Source organism: Phacochoerus africanus, chromosome 8, assembly GCF_016906955.1.
Source record: "Phacochoerus africanus isolate WHEZ1 chromosome 8, ROS_Pafr_v1, whole genome shotgun sequence".
NCBI classification, from domain to species: Eukaryota; Metazoa; Chordata; class Mammalia; order Artiodactyla; family Suidae; genus Phacochoerus; species Phacochoerus africanus.
Window position 1 is genome coordinate 27,707,729 of NC_062551.1, and position 20,198 is coordinate 27,727,926.

General features: G+C 51.1%; 1 protein-coding gene across 6 annotated transcripts; it reads left to right on the forward strand.

Annotated features, from left to right (window-relative positions):
* Nucleotides 1–19,956, forward strand: SLC9A5 (solute carrier family 9 member A5). 6 transcript variants are annotated; one of them, XM_047793963.1, is made up of 16 exons: nt 2–707; nt 3,837–4,139; nt 5,637–5,800; nt 5,964–6,042; nt 6,339–6,516; nt 7,077–7,297; nt 7,523–7,725; nt 7,958–8,047; nt 8,143–8,213; nt 8,896–9,043; nt 9,512–9,600; nt 9,746–9,872; nt 13,881–14,051; nt 14,562–14,631; nt 15,321–15,455; nt 18,510–19,956. In XM_047793963.1, exons 1-16 carry the CDS (start codon nt 515–517, stop codon nt 18,980–18,982), a joined length of 2,715 nt encoding a protein of 904 aa, XP_047649919.1. In that variant the 5' UTR covers nt 2–514; the 3' UTR covers nt 18,983–19,956. The 6 variants fall into 6 exon arrangements, with proteins under 6 accessions (XP_047649922.1, XP_047649919.1, XP_047649920.1 ...); XM_047793964.1 differs by having other exon boundaries at nt 8,896–9,025; nt 9,509–9,600; XM_047793965.1 differs by having other exon boundaries at nt 8,896–9,025.
* Nucleotides 19,957–20,198: the final 242 nt, after the last annotated feature.

Consider the following 20,198-nt stretch of genomic DNA (forward strand, 5'->3'; position numbering starts at 1 on the left):
TGCCCCCTGCAGTCTGCACGGGGCAGTGCCGGGGCCCGCGGCCTCATTACCCAGGGTCGGCTGCTTACAGCCGGCGGGCACCCCAGTGGCAGTGCCGCATTCCTCCCGCCTGGACCCAGCTCCCTGGCAGACCCCCGTCACCCTCGCCTCCGGCCAGTTCTACGCAACGGTGTCCCTAGAGGACTGTGGCCGCTCACGGCTCTGAATCCGGGTCGGGGAGGTTTAGAGAAGGTTTGGGGGAGCGGACTCGATGGAATAGGTTGCAGGACTTAGGGGAAGGCTGCGCCGGGGAATTTCCAGAGCCGAGACAGATTTAGAGCGGAGGAGCAAGGGTCCAGATTGCCGACGCTCAGGGCAGGGGCTCCGAGTCCAGACCTGGCTTGGGGGAATCGGAACTAGGATTGGGGGCAGCGGGCCCCACGTGCTCGTGACGCGGGGGCGGTCGGTAGGCGGTGGCGGCGACGCGGGGCCGGCGGCCGTGGGGCGCCGGGAGGGGTGCTAGGTTGGCGGCAGGATGTTGCGCGCCGCACTGCCGCTGCTAGGGCTGCCCCTGGCGGGGGCGGGAACAACCGAAGAGCCCACCCTGGAGCTGGGGTCGCCGGGTGAGCCTCCCCCGGGATTGGCGCTCTTCCGCTGGCAGTGGCATGAGGTGGAGGCGCCCTACCTGGTAGCCCTGTGGATCCTGGTGGCCAGCCTGGCTAAGATCGGTGAGTGCGTGTGTGCGTCTGCTTGGGCGGGCGGGTGGCCGGCAGCGGACCCGCCCCCAATCCCGTGTCCCCAGATCACGGCCGGCTTCTTGGCGTGCCCCGACTTAGGTTCCTCCCCTTCTTGCGTGGGAGCCCTGAGGATTTGCCTTCTCAGGCTGCCCTAGCTCTCTCCAGCCTCATCCCTATACTGCTTTTCCCTTTCTCTCCCCTCTTCTTGCAGTAAGCCCGGTTTACCCTCTCCTCCAACCCCCAGCCTCCTAAAAACCTGTCAGTGGTGAGGGACGTGTGTGGACATTGAAGGGAGGCTGTTCTCTGGCAAACCCAGGCATCCTGGTCCTGTGGAAGCAGCCTTCCCTGGAGGCCACGTCCAAGTGCCCATTCTCTTTGGATACTAAACTGCCACTTTTCTTCTGACCCCCTCTGCTCTCCTAAAGGTGCCCCCCTTCAGGTCTACCTTCTTTCCACTTCAGGGTATAGAAACTTCCATTTATTGGGGCCTTACTATGTGCTGCCTGCCTTAGATGCTTTCTTACATCCAACCTCCTTCAGTCTGTACAATATTGAAGGTTGTATTTCAGAGTCCTTTCCTTGAGTAGAGCTGCTTTTCCTTGCCTCTGTCCCTTCCTCCCCACTTCTGAGCAGCCAGTGGTCTCTCCTCCCACCAGAGACCCTCCTCCCTCTCCCTGTTGTGCAGGCTCTGCTGTGGGGTGACTAATTATAGCTGAGCGTTGCTACTCTCTCCCCATCTATGCTGGCACAGCCTGTACTCCATCCTCACCAATACAGTCTTCATGTAGGAATCACATAGCCTAGAATTTGCCCCCCACTTCTCCCAGGGACACAGTCAGGGGGGCTGGGCAGGAACAGAACTCTCCATTCTGCTTTGGCAGCCCATTAATAATGGAAGAAAAGGGCTTGAAATGCCTTCAGGGAACCTAGTTCTGAAAATAGGCTTTTATGAAGGGTTTGGGATTGCAGGGCTGGGTATTAATGCATGCTGTGGAAATAAGGGTGGAATAGGGTCCCTGAAGGAGAGGAGAGGGGGCCCAAAGGTAGGGATGAGAGTGGGGAGAGCTATGGCTGAGCTCATCTTAGGCCCGGCAGCAATGTGAGCAAGGTGGGGAGGAGCCTCAGATTTAGGAGCCAAGAACTGGGTTTGTTGAGAAGTCTAAGTTGGACTTCCTGTCTTGTTTAGGGTTTATAGCAATGACTAGAGTTTCCCCTATAAATCATAGTGCTTTTTCTAGCTTGGATGACATCTATGGAGGGGGAAGGAAGCCTTTTTCTCATCAACAACAAAAAGTCCTTGGGATGGTGAGGGGAGATATGTAGAATGTTCAGAGATTCCTTCCCCCAGCTTCACTGCTAGATTTCGCCCCCTTTTATTAAAAAAATATTTATGTAGATCCCATCATGTGCCAGGTACTGTCCTAGGCCCTTTGGGTATAGTTTCCAAAGGGCACTGTCTTGGCATTGGGTCTCATACAGCCTAACTTGGAGCTTTCCCCCACTAACCACCACACTCCAGGGACTGTCTGGGGAGAGCTGCTTATCTGGTCTCAGGGCTCAAGGGAAAGCCAAAAGAATTTATATTAGGAGGCAAAGTAAGGAGTGCCAATAGTGCCAGAAAATCATTTCATACCTCCTTTTCTTTCCTAGGGACAGAGCTGTTATTATTTCCCTCCAGAGTCATATTGGATTAACATTTGTTGAGATCCTATTGTGTGTGTGTGACATTCTGCTAGGCACACTGACACTATATCATTTTTATCCTCACCCTGTGTGAGGGGTATTTTTCCTATACTACTGAGAAGAAACTGAAGTTCAGGTAAATTAAATAATTTGCCTGAGATCATACAATTAGGAAGTGATGGAGCCAGAAGACTTGGATATCTTCTCATTGCTAAATCTAATGCTTTTTTCCTTTTTCAATATATATATTTTTTCTTTTTTTGGCTGCAGTTTCGGCATATGGAATTCCCCTGGCCAGGGACTGAATCTGAGCTGCAGCTGTGACCTAGGCCATAGCTGCACAACAATGGATCCTTAACCTGCTGCATCACAGTGGGAACTCTGAAACCTAATGCTTTTTAAACTACTGAGCCCTTAGTGAGCCTATATAATGAAAAGCACATTGGGCTAGGAGAGCTACAGTGCTCCTAGGAGGATTTAATATGCATTATGGTCTAGCTGGGGAGGTAGGATACAATGCTAATAGGTAACATTTATTGAGAGCTTACTGTAAAGTGCTGGGCTAAATGCTTTTGAGTAGACTGTCTTACTTAGACCTCACAACAATCCTATGAGATCATTACTGTTCTTATCCCCATTTTACTGAGAGAAAACTGAAAGCCAAAGAGGTGAAGTTAATTTGCTCCAAGGTCACAGAACTAGTAAATGGAGGAATTAGGCTTTGAACCCAGGCAGCCTGACTCCAGATGCCCTGATTTTTACAGTTATGCTATGAATAAAAATATACTTAGTATTTGCTGAGTTTCAAATAATGGCAATGGATAAGGGAGATCAGAGAAAGGTGAGGTTTCTCTGAGGGTCAGAGTAGAGAGGAAGAGGCGTTTCCAAAAGTGGAAAAAGTAAGCAATGACCTAGGTTCCCACGACCATGACAGGGGCACCAAAAAAACAGTTTTGGCTGCAGTGGAGTGTTTGGAGCCCTGGAGGTTGAAGATTCTAAAAGTTCTGAATTTCTTTCTTTTTTTTTTGGTATTTTTGTCTTTCTAGGGCTGCGCACCCATGGCATATGGAAGTTCCCAGGCTAGGGGTCAAATTGGAGCTGTAGCCGCCAGCCTACGCCACAGCCACAGCAACGTGGGATCCGAGCAACGTCTGCGACCTACACCACAGCTCACGGCAATGCCAGATCCTTAACCCACTGAGTGAGGCCAGGGATCAAACCCTCAACCTCATGGTTCCTAGTCGGATTGGCTTCCACTGCACCACAATGGGAACTCCCTGAGTTTCTTTTCTTCTTCCTTGGTCCAAGGGTCAGGGGTCCTGACCCTAAATAACCTTCTTAGACTGAGAAGTTATAGGCCTCTGTGTGTGGGTGTGTGTGGGTGTGTGTGTGTATGTTCCATAAGCTGATACTTCTTGTCCTCTTCTTGCATTGTAGTGTTTCACCTGTCTCGGAAGGTGACATCTCTGGTCCCTGAGAGCTGCCTGCTGATTTTGCTGGGACTGGTGCTTGGGGGCATTGTCTTGGCTGTGGCCAAGAAAGCTGAGTATCAGCTGGAGCCAGGCACCTTCTTCCTCTTCCTGTTGCCCCCTATTGTGCTGGACTCAGGCTATTTCATGCCCAGCAGGCTGTTCTTTGACAACTTGGGTGCCATCCTTACCTATGCCGTAGTGGGCACACTCTGGAATGCCTTCACAACAGGTGCTGCCCTCTGGGGCCTGCAGCAGGCTGGACTTGTGGGTGAGTGTCCCAATACCCGGACTGGCAGCAGGTTTTGCTCCTCATCATCCAACTCCCTTCTCCAGCTCTGAAGATTCTATGATCTTGATGAGAGCCATGCCCTGAGAGCTCTATCATAGGTCCCTCCCAACTGGAGTGCAAGGCAATGCTCCAGATGGGCCTTCAGCCTTCATCTAGGTTTCTGGCAGATGAATCTGGGCTTCTGCAGATGACAGCTGAGTAAGGGTCTGGCTGTGGGCTGCCAAGGCTGGGAAGCCTGCATTACTACTCTGCTGCCTCCTGTCCTTTTTTACCACACTGCCACTTGCCAGCCTGGCTCCCCTGAGGCACAACTCACCATTCCTGTGAGGGCTCTCCCTGGGCCACACCAGGGTGGTTTTGTTTTTAGTATTATTTACAATAAATACATATACATCCACATAATGCAAGATACTACACTGGGTGCGCTCTTTACTCATCCCCTGACTCTTCATAGAAACCCTGGTGGGGTAAAATTTGTCTCATTTAATCGATGAGGAAATAGAGGCCCCTGAACTCTTCTCTATATTAGGTTCAAGGTTAGCAGGAGGGGTCTGTTTTACTGAGGCTCTGCGCCTGCAGACTACTCTGTCCTGCTCCCTTCTTCCTCATTTCCTGTCCTGCAAATCCATTCAACCCTGAGTGTTGATAATTCAGACTTTTTCCAAGGTGTAAGGGGAGGCTTGCAATTCCCACTTGGGGACACCACCCTGGTTTTCCTAATGAGTCAGTGAACTCTTTGGGGTACAATGGGAAGGGAGGAGCTCAGACCATAATACTAGTAACCCCAATAAATAGGTAGTATCTATTGAGTGCTTACTAGGTATTGGGCAATACCTCATAAAGAACTTTTTATTATTCCCCATATATACATAAGGAAGCGGGTTCACAGAGATTACATGATCTGATCCAATCCCACCTGCAGTGGGTGCTTTTCATACTCTATGCAGCCCTCATGGATGGACGGACCCCTCCCCTGATGCTGAGACCTGTGAGTGTTGCATTCCTTAGGCTGAGAAGGACAAGGGTGGGAGAAGGCACTCTATTTTGTTCTCCTCCCTAATAAAGCCAGTCAGCAGCCAATTTCCACCTGCTGGTGGTCATGAGTACTGTCGCTGCAGCTTTTATTGTCAGTGCCACCTTAGCTTTCCCAGGTTACCCAGAGCTGTTGCAGCCATCTCCTAGGTTGATTTTTGCAGCAATCTTGTCAGGTAGGAAAGATGGGGAGGCAAGGCTTAGGACAAACAAGTCACGTGACAAGTGACAGTGCCAACATCACTGAGCTTGTAAGTGTCAAAAGCCAAGCATTGGACTCAAGACCTAAAGTCCCCCACCCTGCAGGCCAATGCTCTCTTCACCATCCCAAGCCCCCTCTAGGCGTCCTTGTTTTAATAGTGGGGGTGGAGTGGGCTTGTCACACGGACTGCTTAGGTGACTCAGTATCTCACCATCTGCTCTCCCCCATCTGTCCCTCGAAAGCCCCTAGAGTGCAGGCTGGCTTGCTGGACTTCCTGCTGTTCGGGAGCCTCATCTCAGCAGTGGACCCTGTGGCTGTGCTGGCTGTGTTTGAGGAGGTGCACGTCAACGAGACCCTCTTTATCATTGTCTTTGGCGAGTCCCTGCTCAATGATGCAGTCACCGTGGTGAGAGTGCTCAGCTGGCTGCCGCTCCCTGAACCCTGGCTGCCATGCTCTGACCCTTTCCCGGGTCCCCTGGGGAAGAACTATGGCCTCTGCTTCCCCTTTCTCCCCGCAGTCCAAATCGCTGCCTTCCCCCGTTGCTCCTGACGCTCCTCTTCTCACTTAGGTGCTGTACAAGGTCTGCAACTCCTTTGTGGAGATGGGCTCTGCCAACGTGCAGGCCACTGACTACCTGAAGGGAGTCGGTCAGTATTTCCCCCCTCCTGGCGGGCAGTGAAGGTCTGCCTCCCCCGGGGTTGCTGAGCCCCTGCCCCCAACTGTGTCAGGACAGAGGATGCTGCTCAGGTTGCCTCTTTCCCTTCTCTCCTCTATGGAGACATAGGGCCCTGAGAAGGAGGGGCTTTCCTGAGATCCTAGCTGTGGGATCCTGACCCCTGGGCAGTGTGGTGGACATCACCCTCCACTCCCTGCCAGGCAGCAGTCTTGTTGGCCCAGTGGGGTCCGGGCCAGGGGTCATGCTGACAACCCACTCCTCCCCCAGCCTCCTTGTTTGTGGTCAGTCTGGGCGGGGCAGCTGTGGGCTTAGTCTTTGCCTTCCTCCTGGCCCTGACCACACGCTTCACCAAGCGGGTCCGCATCATCGAGCCACTGCTGGTCTTCCTCCTCGCCTACGCAGCCTACCTCACTGCTGAAATGGCCTCACTCTCCGCCATTCTTGCGTGAGTCCTGGGGGCCTTGCAGGCAGGCAGCTGGGAGGGGGCACTGGAGACGGTTGCCCCTCACATGGACAGAAGCAGGACCCTGAGGAGCCCATAGGTTTCCCTGAGCCCTTGTGGGAGCTCCTAGGAGACACTAAACCTCAGGTAACATTCCTGGACTTGCCTCTACAGCTGTCCTGAGCACTCCAGAACCCAATCTTCCTCTGCCTGAAGTGCTCTCTGGGGGTGTGGGCTGAGCTGGAAGTGGCCTTCGAGGCCTGGTGCCACTGGCTCTGGTGGCCACACAACTCTAAAAAGTGCCTCAGATAGTGTGCTCGTCAGAGCGTTTCTCCCCCTTTCTGCTCCAGGAGGCACTGAGTGGGAAACCTGGAGATTTGGACCCTTTTATCCCAGGACAACCAGTACTCTCTTAGACAGTCTCTACACCTCCCTGGGCTTTGGCTGTGAGAATCTGACATCCTGTGATGGGCAACACCCTCTCCTGCGCATGCTCAAACCCCAGAGGCTGTGCTTCCTGTGACCCCTCCTCACTCGCCCCCGACTCTCCATTCCTCTCCCAGGGTGACTATGTGTGGCCTGGGCTGTAAGAAGTACGTGGAGGCCAACATCTCCCATAAGTCCCGCACAGCTGTCAAGTACACAATGAAGACTCTAGCCAGCTGCGCCGAGACCGTCATCTTCATGCTGCTTGGCATCTCGGCTGTGGACTCTTCCAAGTGGGCCTGGGACTCTGGGCTGGTGCTGGGCACCCTCTTCTTCATCCTGTTCTTCCGAGCCCTCGGTACTGCCGGCACCCTCTGCTTTCCCATCCTCCTTCCTGCCCACCCTCCCAGTTCATCTCCCCGTCTGAGTCCACATTAGGAATCTTGTCAATTCCTAAGCCTCCCCTTGTTGCTCACCCTGCACCCTCAGCCCATCAGACCTTAGCCCAGATACTTGGTGCCATCCACTCCCCGTGCCTTCCACTCCCAACACCCTGCTCCTACTGGCCTCCCTCCTGCTGTAGGCGTAGTCCTGCAGACATGGGTGCTGAATCAGTTCCGGCTGGTCCCTCTGGACAAGATCGATCAGGTGGTGATGTCCTACGGGGGCCTGCGAGGGGCTGTGGCCTTCGCTCTCGTCATTCTCCTGGACAGGACTAAGGTCCCTGCCAAAGACTACTTTGTGGCCACCACTATTGTGGTGGTCTTCTTCACAGTCATTGTGCAGGTGGGAGTGCCCATGAGGCTGGATGGGGAGAGGGTCTGGCAGGCCCTGGGGGAGGCCTGGAGCCTATGGAAGAAGGGCTCTTCTTCCTATTGGTGGGTGCAAGGGTCCTGACTTTCCAGACCTTGAGTGTAATAAGGTGGGGATACTGAAGAGGAAGCTGAGGCCTAACCATGGGGAGAGAAAGATGGCAGGGAACTGAACAGGGCAGGACTCACTGGCTGCCTGTCTGTAGGGCCTGACCATCAAGCCACTGGTCAAGTGGCTAAAGGTGAAGAGGAGTGAGCATCATAAACCTACCCTGAATCAGGAGCTGCATGAGCACGTGGGTACCAGAACCCCATCCCTCCACCTGTCCCTCTCTCCCTTCTCCTATTCTGAGCAGAGTCCTGATCCGGTCCCCCTACCCACCCCTTCTAGACTTTTGACCACATTCTGGCTGCAGTGGAGGACGTTGTGGGGCACCATGGCTATCACTACTGGAGGGACAGGTGAGGGAGCTGCCCCGAGGCTCCTTCAGCAGCAGCAGCCCCACCAGCCAGGGAAGCATGGGGCTGTACCACACTTCTGAGAAGGAACACAGCCAGGCTGTGTACTCTCAGGATGAGACAAGGTTCCCCAGTGAGGGCTGCCCTGCCCTACCCTACATGGTCTGGCACCTCCAGACTCCAGCTGCATTATGCTCAGCTGTATCTTTGACTGTCTGCCTGCTAATGACATGAACCCTGTTTATAAACTCAGGACCCACCATGCTCCCCCTATCCTGGCTACCCGGACCTTTGCACATATTGTTCTTTCTACTAGACCATTCCCCTGCCTCCATCTCACCTATTTAACCTCTTCATCCTTCAGACCTTACCACAGGCATCAAGTCCTTAGGGAGGCTTCCTTGGCCTGACTAGGAAAAATCCCTCTCATGCTCTGTAATTATCCTTTGTAGTTCTCATCATGGTTGCCATTTTAGTTATATATAATAACTTCATTAATGTCAGGCTTCCCCACAACACTGACAGTTCCATAAGGGCAGAGACTAACTTTGAGATTCTTCCTGACTGGTGCCCATACCAAGAGACCTAGGCCCAGCAATGGCGGTGCCCCTGCCCTGTCTGAGGAAGGGCCAGCCAGCCGGGCCTTGGGGATGGCACTCAGGACCGGGCCTGGCATCCTCTGTAGGTGGGAGCAGTTTGACAAGAAGTACCTGAGTCAGCTGTTGATGCGGCGGTCAGCCTACCGCATCCGGGACCAGATCTGGGATGTGTATTACAGACTCAACATCCGGGATGCCATCAGCTTCGTGGACCAGGTGGGCCGGCAGCCAATGGTGAGTGGGCAGGTGGCCAGCAGGGAAAGGCAGGAGAGGGAGACAAGCAGACAGGCTCTGAGCAGGAAGTTGGGAATTCCCAGCAGACTCCATGGTCTTATGAAGTGGCAGCTACAGTAACCAGCCTGGCCTGATGCTGACATTTATGGTGTAGCAGGAAGTACAGAAAGATGGCAACAGCTGGACTCTAGAGTCAGCAGACGTGATTCAGTTCCTATCATTTCAGGCTTGTGACCTTGGTTAAATCACTCATCCTCTCTGAGGTTCAGTTTCCTCAACTGTAAGAAAGCAGAAATAAGAGTACCTCTGTGAGAGTTTTGTAGATTCACTATAAAAAGTGCCCAGCACAGTACCTGGAACATCAGAACAGCGAAGTGTGTTAACAGTTGTTATTCTTTTTATTATCCTCTGACGGTCTGGGCCACCCTCTATATGACTGCCGTCTGACCTCTGTCTTGGCCCCAGCAGGGAGGTCACGTCTTGTCCTCTGCTGGGCTCACTCTGCCCTCAATGCCCAGCCGCAATTCTGTGGCCGAGACCTCTGTCACCAACCTACTGTAAGTCCTTGAGCCCCCTTCCCCTTCCTCAAGCTCCTCTCTCTGAATCTCTTCTGGGGGAGATCTGTGAGCACCTTTGCTTCTGCCCTTCCCCTGGCCTGTGCCTCCCAGTACCTCCCCAGCACGTGTCCCCTGCCTCCTGCAGGAGGGAAAGTGGCAGTGGAGCATGTCTGGATCTGCAGGTGATTGACACAGTGCGCAGCGGCCGGGACCGTGAGGATGCTGTGATGCACCACCTGCTCTGTGGAGGCCTCTACAAACCACGCCGCAGGGTGAGAGCAGGCAGGGCGTGAGAGTTCTGAGGGGGAGCATTGTCTGGGGAGGCCATGAATGAAGGTTCCAGAGGCAGCTGGCACCAGCCTGTGGAGAGTTATCGATGCCCAGCTAAAGAGTGTGGGCTTCATCTCGTGGGTTATAGCTTTTAGGTTTTTTTGTTTTTTTTTTGAGAAAGGTTGGCCTGTTATAAGAACTGTTTAAGAATGTCTTCTCTGGTAGTAGAGGGCAGATCAAATTGAGAGGCTGGAAGAGCCATTTGGGAAGCTGGAGTGAAACGTAGACAGATTAAAGCTGGGTGACTGGAAGGGAGAGGGGCACACAGGACTGCATGATCAAGCAGGAAGGGGACAGCAGGAGTTAGAGGACAGAGGGCTTGATGGGGTCTCAGAGAAGCAGGAGTGCTGAGGAAGGCTGTGGGACCAGTTTAACCCGGGGGAGGCAGACATCCATTTTAGGTAACATTAGACCAGTGCAGGTCATGATGCTTGGGGGTTGAAGGGCCCAGCACATCCAGGAGGGAATCTGTTGCAACCCCACAAGGGGGCAGCAAGCCATTACCTTGACCCTTTCTGAAAGGCGAAGCCAGCAGTTAACCATTTCTGGCAGCTTTAAGAGTCAAGGCTGTTTCCACCACTGAGTTAGAATTGGTTTACTTTTAACTTGCTCCCACTGGTCCTGATTAGACTCTGCAGCTCTGCAGAGTCATTCTTCAAAGGCATCAAAATAGCTCCCTTCCACACAGATCTTCTTGCCCTCGGGCCAGCGGCTCCTGGCCCTCATGTATCTTCTTTGGTAATTAGAAATGAGGACCCAAATGGAAGGCGGTTGAGCAGGGCACAGGGCCGCTCTCGCCTTTCTAGTTCTGGAACTTGCCATTCTCTTCCCATAGCCCAGACTCCCTCCAGCTTTGGCTCACCACCCTGAGGCTCCATATTGTCTTTACAATCAGGCAACCCCCCATGTCTTCCTCAGTTAATGGCTGTTAAACCCTGTCTCATCCAACCTGTGGGTTTTTTTGTTTGTTTTTTATTTTTACTTTGTTTTAATGGAAAATTTCAGTCATTCACAAAACTAGAGAGAACAAAATAATTCTCATTTAATCATCACTCAGCTCCAATAATTATCAACGCATGGTCAGCTTTGTTACGTTCTATACCCTCCACACACACACCCCATGTACACTTTATTGTTTTAAAGCAAACACCAGACATATTGTCACTAAATATTTTCACATGTATTTCACGAGAATTCTTAAAAAAAAAAAAAAAAAAAACACAGGAGATCCCGTTATGGCGTGGTGGAAAGGAACCCAACAAGTATCCATGAGGATGCGGGTTCGGTCCCTGGCCTTGCTCAGTGCATCAGGGATCCCGAGTTGCTGTGAGGCTCGGATCCCACATTGCTGTGGCTGTGGCATAGGCTGGCAGCTGTAGTTCCCATTCGACCCCTAGCCTGGGAACTGCCATATGCCGTGGGCGTGGCCCTAAAAAGCAAAACAAAAACAAAACAAAAACCCACATCGTATCATTATGACTTAAAACAAATACCAGTAATTCCTTCTCAAATATACAGCCAGTGTTCATTAACTGGTTGGATCAGGATCTAAATAAAGTCCACACTTTGCATTTAGTAATTATCTATTTTGCAAAAATCTGTAATAGTTTCTTCTTTTTTTCTCATTATTTATTTACTGAAGAAACTGGATATGTTGTCTTAGAGAATTTCCCATTTTATAGATTTTGCTGATTGTATCCCAGTGGTGGTGTTTTACATGTTCCTCTATACCCCGTATTTCCTGGTAGTTAAATCTAAAGGACTGGTTGTACTCAGGAACATTCGAGAGGTATGCTTTGTATTTCTGATTGTATTGTACTCTATCAGGAAGTACATAATGATCAGCTGTCTGTGGATATGTGTGTATAAGACTGGTCAATGGGTTCAGTCCACTGAGTTCTTATGTAGTCAATTAAAAACTGGATTAAGATTGTACTTACCCCTGTTAAATGTCATCTTATTTGATTTAGCCCATCATTCCATCGTTTGGATCCCATGTCTGCTACCAAACATCTCCTCAGATTCACATCACATGAAAATATGATAAGCCTGTTAACTTTGTATTCATCCAAATCAACATAAAAATGTTGAACAGGATAGAGCTGAGGACAGAGCCCTGTGGCATGCTACTAAAGACTTTCCTCCAGACTGACATGGATCAAGCATTTTTTGGGTATGCTTACTCAACCAGTTCTGAATCCACTTAGTTATGCCAGAACACAATCCATAATTCTTCATATTCTTCACAGAAATATCATTAGAGAGAGACAGAAATGCAGTTAAGAGACATGATTATAATTTAAGAAAGATAAGGGCTAGAGATAAAAATTTGGAAGCACTGTATCAGGTCTCACCTGACTCCGTCAGAATTTCCTGGGAGCTTGCTAGAATATATTCCCAGCTTCATCTCCTGGAGACCCTGATTCTGTAGTGTGGAATGCAATGAGGAATCTGCTCTTGATAAGTCTCTAGAGGGGATTCAGATGCAGCTGGTCTGCTGGCTGGTGTTTGGGAACCACAGATGTATCGCTGGACTAGCTGGCGCTGAGAGAGTGGATATATTCCCCGGGGAGAACCTTTGTGGGGAGGGGTGCGGGCAAGGAAAACACTGAGGAATGCACATGGAAGAAAAGGAAGTGTAGCCAGCAGAGAGAGGAGACCTTGGAGGGGCAGTAGCAGATGGTGTCTCAGAGCCCTGGGACAGAAGGAGGGCTAGATGCTGCACAGAGGTCAGACCAGTGCCTAACTAGAGGCCATGGCATTGATGACCAGGGAGAAGGCAGCACAGTGGAGGTGAAGACCCTGGAGCTGTATTTCTGTCATTCAAGGAAGTACTGGGTACTAGGTACTAGTATCAGAATGTAATTGTAAGAGTTTAGCAGCAAAAGGGAGGCAGTGGTGTCAATGGAAAGGCCTTTTTCAAGGAGGTAAGGGCGAGAGCATGCTTAAAAGCAGAGGAGAGGAGGCCGGTAGCAAGGGAAGGATTGAAGATGCCAGAGAGAGGAGGGACAGGAAGGAGGGGCAAGAGCAGGGAACTGATGGAGGCAGGGAGTGAACTGAGGGAAGCCGAGGCAGAAGTTGGAGAGTGAGGAGCCCTGTGAAGGAGCTGGGCCCCTGCATCCCCAGGAGAGAGGGGCACCTCTGGGTGAGTCTGCAGAGAGGGCAGATGGGAGGAGACTTGAAGGGGGCTCTTCACTCTGGCTCAGGGAAGCAGTAAAGGAAAGGGATCAGATTGGGGCCATGGGGCAGGACAAGATGACTTGGAACATGCAGGCATGACCACTGGGTAACAGAAAGGATGCCAAGCAGCCAAGGGCAGAGATGGAGACAGTTTAGGTGAGTGAGTAGTGGGCTTGGTTTTTATTAGAAAGAGTTGGAAAGAGCAGATGACAGGGGTGGTCCTAAACTGGGCACAGGTAGTTAGCTGCTGGACCAAAGGGGTTCAGGTTGTTAGGAGAGACAGTCATGATTTCCAGCCTGAGTCATGGTGGTGGATGTAGAAATGGTTAGCTGGAGAGTTCCAGCTGGACAGCGTCTGGAGTCGAAAAGAGGAGGCAGATGGGCCAGGCATATGGGCCAGGCTCAGATAAGAGGAGGTGCAAAGAAGGAAATGCCCCTTCGGTCTCACAGTAGCCCCAAGGGACAAGATACAGGGTCCCCTGCCGTTTGTTACTTTTGATCAGAGAGAACTGAGAGAGCAGTAGGAGAATAAGGGAAGCCAAATTTGGGGGAATTGGTTCTGGGATAAAGGAAAGTTCTCCCCTAGTGAACTGAGAATATAAAGTATGGCTGGGTCCCTATTGTATTTTTTCTTTTGTTTTTTAAGTCCATGGCTAGTTCTGGAAATAGTGGGTTGGCATGACCTACAGTGAACATGGGGCTGTGGCCTGGGGTTCCTGTGGGAGGCCAGGGCACCTGGCCTCATGGTAGGGTGGGGCTGTCATTGCCAGTACAAAGCCAGCTGCAGCCGCCACTTCATCTCTGAGGATGCACAGGAGCGCCAGGACAAGGAAGTCTTCCAGCAGAACATGAAGCGGCGGCTAGAGACCTTTAAGTCCACCAAGCACAACATCTGCTTCGCCAAAAGCAAGCCACGACCTCGCAAGGCTGGCCACAAGAAGGCACGTGCTTTTTCTGGGACTCCTTTTGGGGCTGCAGGTTGAGCTCCCAAGTGCTGGAGTCTAGTCTAGGGGGACCCCCTAGAGGGATAATCCTTAGCGATTTGGGGGTTGCAGCAGCTTGGGTTCCCCTTTGCATCTTCCTGGTGTCCCAGAAGGGGAAGGCAAGGACTTCAGAGGGAGTTCAGCCTCCTGACCATGTGGTCACCTGCTGGGAGACAGCAGGACAACCTACCAGAAGTGAAGTGAGCAGGAGAAAGGCAGATTATTTGTTAGGGGGACTCTCTAAGCTCTTTATTCAGCCCAGTCTGATATACTGAGAGTCCTGGCTGGGGCACGTCAGAGTCTACACAACTTGCCGGAGGGACCGAGGGGTGGGAGAACCACTGGGATTGACAAAGATTCCCTCCTCTGCCGTATCAGGAAGACTTGCCTTACTGGTGACTCATCAGATGACAGGGTTAGGTCTGGAGCTAGGGCCAGAGGCTGAGGGTTTTTTTCCTTGGTCCTCAGAAGGATGGCGTGGCTAACACTGAGGCTACAAATGGGAAATCTCCTCGAGCCCTGGGTTTCCAGGACACAGGCAAGCAGGGAGTGGGGGTGGGACTGAGGATGGAATAAGGAGTGGAAGGGCAGGGGCCTATCTGCCAGAATCCTGAAGGACTTCCTCTGCCTGGCATTCAACGCCATGACGTGGGGCTCTTCCCCTCAGGGATTAGATGGGTACCCTTGATTCAAAGCTGGACCTGTTCCAAGCAGTTATTATGCATCTGTGACAGGAGGCATCTGATAGCTTAACCACAGGTTGTGTGCCCTGAGGATTTGGGGAAGGTGTCCTAAAAGGGGAGCTTGGTCTGGAGACCTTGAAGGATGGGTGGACACTGGAGTTGAGTGTCCTTGTCTCTAAAACCAAGAGTTTGGACAAGCTACATACTGATGGGCCTTCCAGCTCCCGAGATTTTTACGCTTCCAGTTGATGACGGGATCTGTGGCTGAGAGAAGATGGGGGAGCTAGAAAGTGTGACTTCCCGAACTGGCTTCCTCTGAGGACCCAGCTTGTCCTGCTGCCTTCCTGGGCTCTGCAGCCCCATGTCCCTTCCTCTCAAGCCCCTAAACTCCCTAGGCCAGTGCTGTAATAGCACAGGGCAAAGCAGGTGCCTCTGCCAACTGTGGGCTCTGCCTGGGTAGACAGGAGGACCAGCCTAGGGTTGTGCAGTACCAAGAGGCAGCTGCTGGGCTGGCCACCCCCACTCCACTCTTATCCCTGTCTAGCTGCTGTGATCTTAACTGTGGAGTCTGAGGAGGAGGAGGAGAGCGACAGTTCGGAGACAGAGAAGGAGGACGACGAGGGGATCATCTTTGTGGCTCGGGCCACCAGCGAGGTTCTCCAAGAAGGCAAGGTCTCAGGTAATGGCTTCCTCCTGCCTAACTCCCTCTGGAGCAAACTGGAGCTGTGCAGTTAGCTTCCTCCACCTTCACTGACAGCCTCTTCTTTCTCTAGACAATCCCTCTTCCCATCTGCTCATGTATTCACCAACCAGCATTTACTGAGCACCTCCTTTATGTCAGACATTGACATACACACCTGATTCAGCCCTCACAAAAACCCACATAGGGAAACTGCGTTCAGAGGGATTTGGGACTTGTCCAGCATCACACAGCAGAACCAGAATTTGAACCTGACCTAGCTGATTCCAGAGTCCACAGCCTTTTCATGGCCACACCACCTTCCTTTACACTCTGACGAGAAACACAAGGTGATAAACAAACGTAACATCAGGTTCTGCTGTGACCCATGCTCAGGTATGCCCCTGGTGGGCATGGCAGCCTAACCTGAGAGAGGTGCCTGAATTCATCAAAATAGCATTACTGTGGATAAAAAATATAAATGTCTCCATACATGGAGACCTAACTCACTCATAATAGTGCCACTGCTAGTTGGCTCTAGCACCCTCGTATGGCTTTTAAAAAACATCTTATAGAAAATTTCAAAATATACAATAGATAGAATATCAAAATAAGCTCCCATCGATCCACCACCCAGCTTCACTAATTACCTATGCCTAACTAATCTTAATCTTTACCCTCGCTATGCCCCTCTCTTCACTGGGTTCTTTTGAAGCCAATCTCAAATATCATATCATTTTATCAATAAGTTTTTTACCATGCATCTCTAAAAGATAAAGATCCTTCTTAAAAAACATAACCACAATACCATTATCATATCCAAAATCTGTTATCAGATATCCAGTGTTCAAATTTCCTTGTCTTAGTATCTTTTTTTATAGGTTTGTTCAAATAAAAATCCAGGTAAGACTCACACATGAGATTTGGTTGATAAGGCTCTTTTAACCTAAAGCAGTGCTTAAGAGCCTAGTGGTAGAATGACTTTGCACTCTAGGGGACTGTCTGGAGACATCTTGGGTTATCACAGCTGGAGGGGTACCTGTGCATTGAGTGGACAGAGCCCGGGGAGCTGCTAAATATTCCACAATGCACAGGACAGCTCCCCTCCCCCTACAACGAAGTATCTGTTCTACCCTGTCAATAGGGTCGAGTTTGAAAAACCCTGATTTTGTAGGTCCCCCAACCAAACCCCACCACATACTTTTTTTCTTGCACTTTATTTATTGAAATAACTTGGTTACTTGTCCCACAGGTTTTTCCTGTCTGGATTTTGCTGATTGCATCCCCAGAGTGTCTTTTTTTTTTGGGGGGGGGGTCTTTTTAGGGCCACACCTGAGGCATATGGAGGTTCCCAGGCTAGGGGTCCAATCAGAGCTGTAGCTGCTGGCCTACACCACACCCACAGCAGTGCAGGATCCAAGCTGTGTCTGTGACCTACATCACAGCTCACGGCAACGCTGGATCCTTAACCCACTGAGTGAGGCCAGGGATTGAACCTGTGTCCTCATGGATACTAGTCAGATTCGTTTCTGCTGAGCCATGATGGGAACTCCCGCAGAGTGTCATTTAATATGTTATGCTGTCCTTTCTATTTCCTTTAACCAGTAATTAAATCTAGAACAGATTTGGTAAGTACACGTCATATGTGAAGTTCCTGAACCACATAAAAGAAGCATACACCACCTGGCTCTTTCTGTGAAGTTGACATTGATGACTGGCTTCACCTGTTGTTAGCCTGATCCATCTATTATCAAATTCCCTCAGCTTTTCATCTGATGGTCTTGGCAGCCACTGGTTATCACTGCCAGATCCAACATTTTATAAGGGGTTACACAACAGTGATATTCTACATCTATTTTTTTGTCTGCCTTGGTTAGCAGGAATTCTATTAAAAAATTTTCCTTCATAAATTACTTAGTTGCTCTGAGATACAGTTTATATAAGGACCAATGGATAAATGTTTGAATTTTTCCTTTTATTAGTTTTCAGACCAGTTTGCTAGCATTCTCCAAAGGTGAACACTGAAGCTTTTTGTAGTTTTAGCTTTTTGTAATTAAAATTTAATTCATTCCAGGTTTTTTTTTAATTTTAATTTTTTATTTTTTTTTAGGGCCACACATGTGGCATATGGAAGTTCCCAGGCTAAGGGAAAATTAGAGCTGCATCTGTGACCTACACCACAGCTCACAGCAATGCTGGATCCTTAACCCACTGAGCGAGGCCAGGGATCAAACATGCATCCTCATGGATACTAGTCAGATTCGTTTCCGCTGAACCACAAGGGGGAACTCTCATTCTGGGTCATTTAAGAGAGATAGTTTTACTTTCTTTTCTATTTTTTAAATGATTTTTATTTTTTCCATTATAGTTGGTTGGTAGTTTTACTTTCAATCACAGCTTCAATACATTTCACAAAGTAGTCAGTCAAGTCAACGTAGACTTCATCAAGAAGACACATATTGAGCATGCATTATACCCAGTGGCTGGGCCCTCCATCCTGGATGCCATCAGTTCTGGGATTCTCAGCTCATGTCCCTTGTGTTCTGGCATCCCCTTCATGGCATAGCTTTAGCCTGATGTTAGGTCTTGTGAGCTCACACTCCTAGACTCTGTCCCACCCAAGGGCTGTGATAGAACTCAGGCAAGGAGTCCAGTGGCCGAGCCTCAAGATCCCCACCCCCACCTGCTGCCGTCTCACCCTGGGATGGGGCTTGGCAGGACGTGGTTTAAGATCAGTGCTGCAGTTTGGGTGAGGGCTGAGCCTAGATGGGTTTTTTTCCTGCCTTGCTCTTGCTTTCTCTTGTTTTTGTTATTTTCATTGTTTAGGTATTTGTTGAGCAACTGCTACATGCCCAGCCCTGTGCTAGGTGCCAGGGATACCAGAGGGAGCAAAACCAGCTATGGCGCTTCCTCTGGGCAAGGCATACAGCAAATAATTGCACAAATGGATGCAACATGGCAACTATGGAATGAATTTATTTATGAAAGTCTGCTTATACTTGAAAAGGATTCCATTAGGTTGGTAATGAGTATGTGTGTACTCTCTGTCTCCAGGGAGCCTTGAAGTATGCCCAAGCCCACGCATCATCCCTCCCTCCCCAACCTGTGCAGAGAAGGAGCTACCCTGGAAGAGTGGGCAGGGGGACCTGGCAGTCTATGTTTCCTCAGAAACGACGAAGATTGTTCCTGTGGACATGCAGACAGGCTGGAACCAGAGCATCTCATCCCTGGAGAGCTTGGCATCCCCGCCCTGTACCCAGGCCCCAACTATGAGCCGCCTCCCTCCCTATCCACTGGCTGCTGAAGAGCCCCGGGCCCCTCTCGACCTGCCTCCCGACCCTCGGCCTAGCTTTGCCTTTCCCCCAAGCTTGGCCAAGTCTGGCCGCTCTCGCAGTGAAAGCAGCGCTGACATCCCCCGGCAACAGGAGCTGCAGCCCCTCATGGGACATGAGGACCACACCCATCTTAGCCCAGGCACTGCCAACTCCCACTGGTGCATCCAGTTCAGCAGAAGTGGCCGGCTGTAGCCCAGGGACTCAGGGAGAAGCAGGGGGCCAGCACTCTCACGTGAAGTCTTCTCTGCACAACGGGCAGAGGAGCCCACTCAGCTTGACATGGGGTTAGAGGGACCTGGAATGAAGAGGCAACTGGGCTCCCTTGGGGAAGGTCAGAAGGGTCTCCTGAGCTGGTCCTCACAGGGACCCTTTCCACCACCCTCCCTGCTCTTAACTCTTGCTACCGTCCCTTTCGGTAAGGCCCGTATACTAGCACAAGACCCAGTCCAAAGCGTGTAAGGGGCTAGGCCCAGAGATGTGGGTAGCAGATGCCCCTTTCCCAGTGGGTCCTCCTGGGGTCACTCCAGGCAGCTGTTCTTGCCCCCAAAGCAAGGGTATCATTCCTCAGCTGACAGTGGCCTGTGTGCCCTCCACCCTTTCCCTAGCACCAGTTCAAGGACAGTGTCCTGGCAGTGGGGCTCCATGAGGAGCTGGTCCTCAAAGGGATTGGGATGGGAGGTGCAGCAGGCTTTGCTGCCCTGTTGGGTCAGCCACCCACAGCCTATTTGTTTAGGGGAGTGGGAATCTGTCTCCACCCCTTGCTTTACCTTCTCCCCTTGCTGCCAGCCACTGGGGCAACAGTTCCTCCTTTTCCAGGACTATGGCCACAGGCCGGGGCCAAGCTTCAGATCAGGGCTGCTTCTTAGCTGGGGTCACTCTGGGGAATCTGCTGCTCTGCATCCAAGTGTGGATCTTTCAGATCCTTGGCTCTGGGTTTTCTGAGGAGGGGAGACAGTGACTTCAGGGCTCCCATACATCACCTCATTATTTCCTAAACAGGAAAGCAGCCAAGTATCCCAGGGCTACTGCTCCATTGCTCTGGGGGCTGGGATGCCTGGCTGCAGAAGTAGGGAGGCTACTGAGTGGCTGGTGACTTTCCTTGGGTTAGCACCTGCCCTGTGTCTTGTACCTTCAGCCTAAGACACATTAAACATCTCTCAAATGGATGCATGTCCCCTGTCCATGTGTCTGGGGATTCTTGGGTGAGGGCACTGGGGCAACAAGGGCATCTGGTGAGAGAGATGGAAACTTCCAATCTGCCTGCCCCACAGCTTCAGGGACAGAGAGTGAAGCAGGGGTAGGAGATGAGGTTTTGGGAAGGACTGTTAGGCCCTATGGCCCTCTCTCCCTCCTCTCCCGGCATCTTCCCAATACATCACCTTACAGGAGGCCTGCAGTGGCAGTCCAG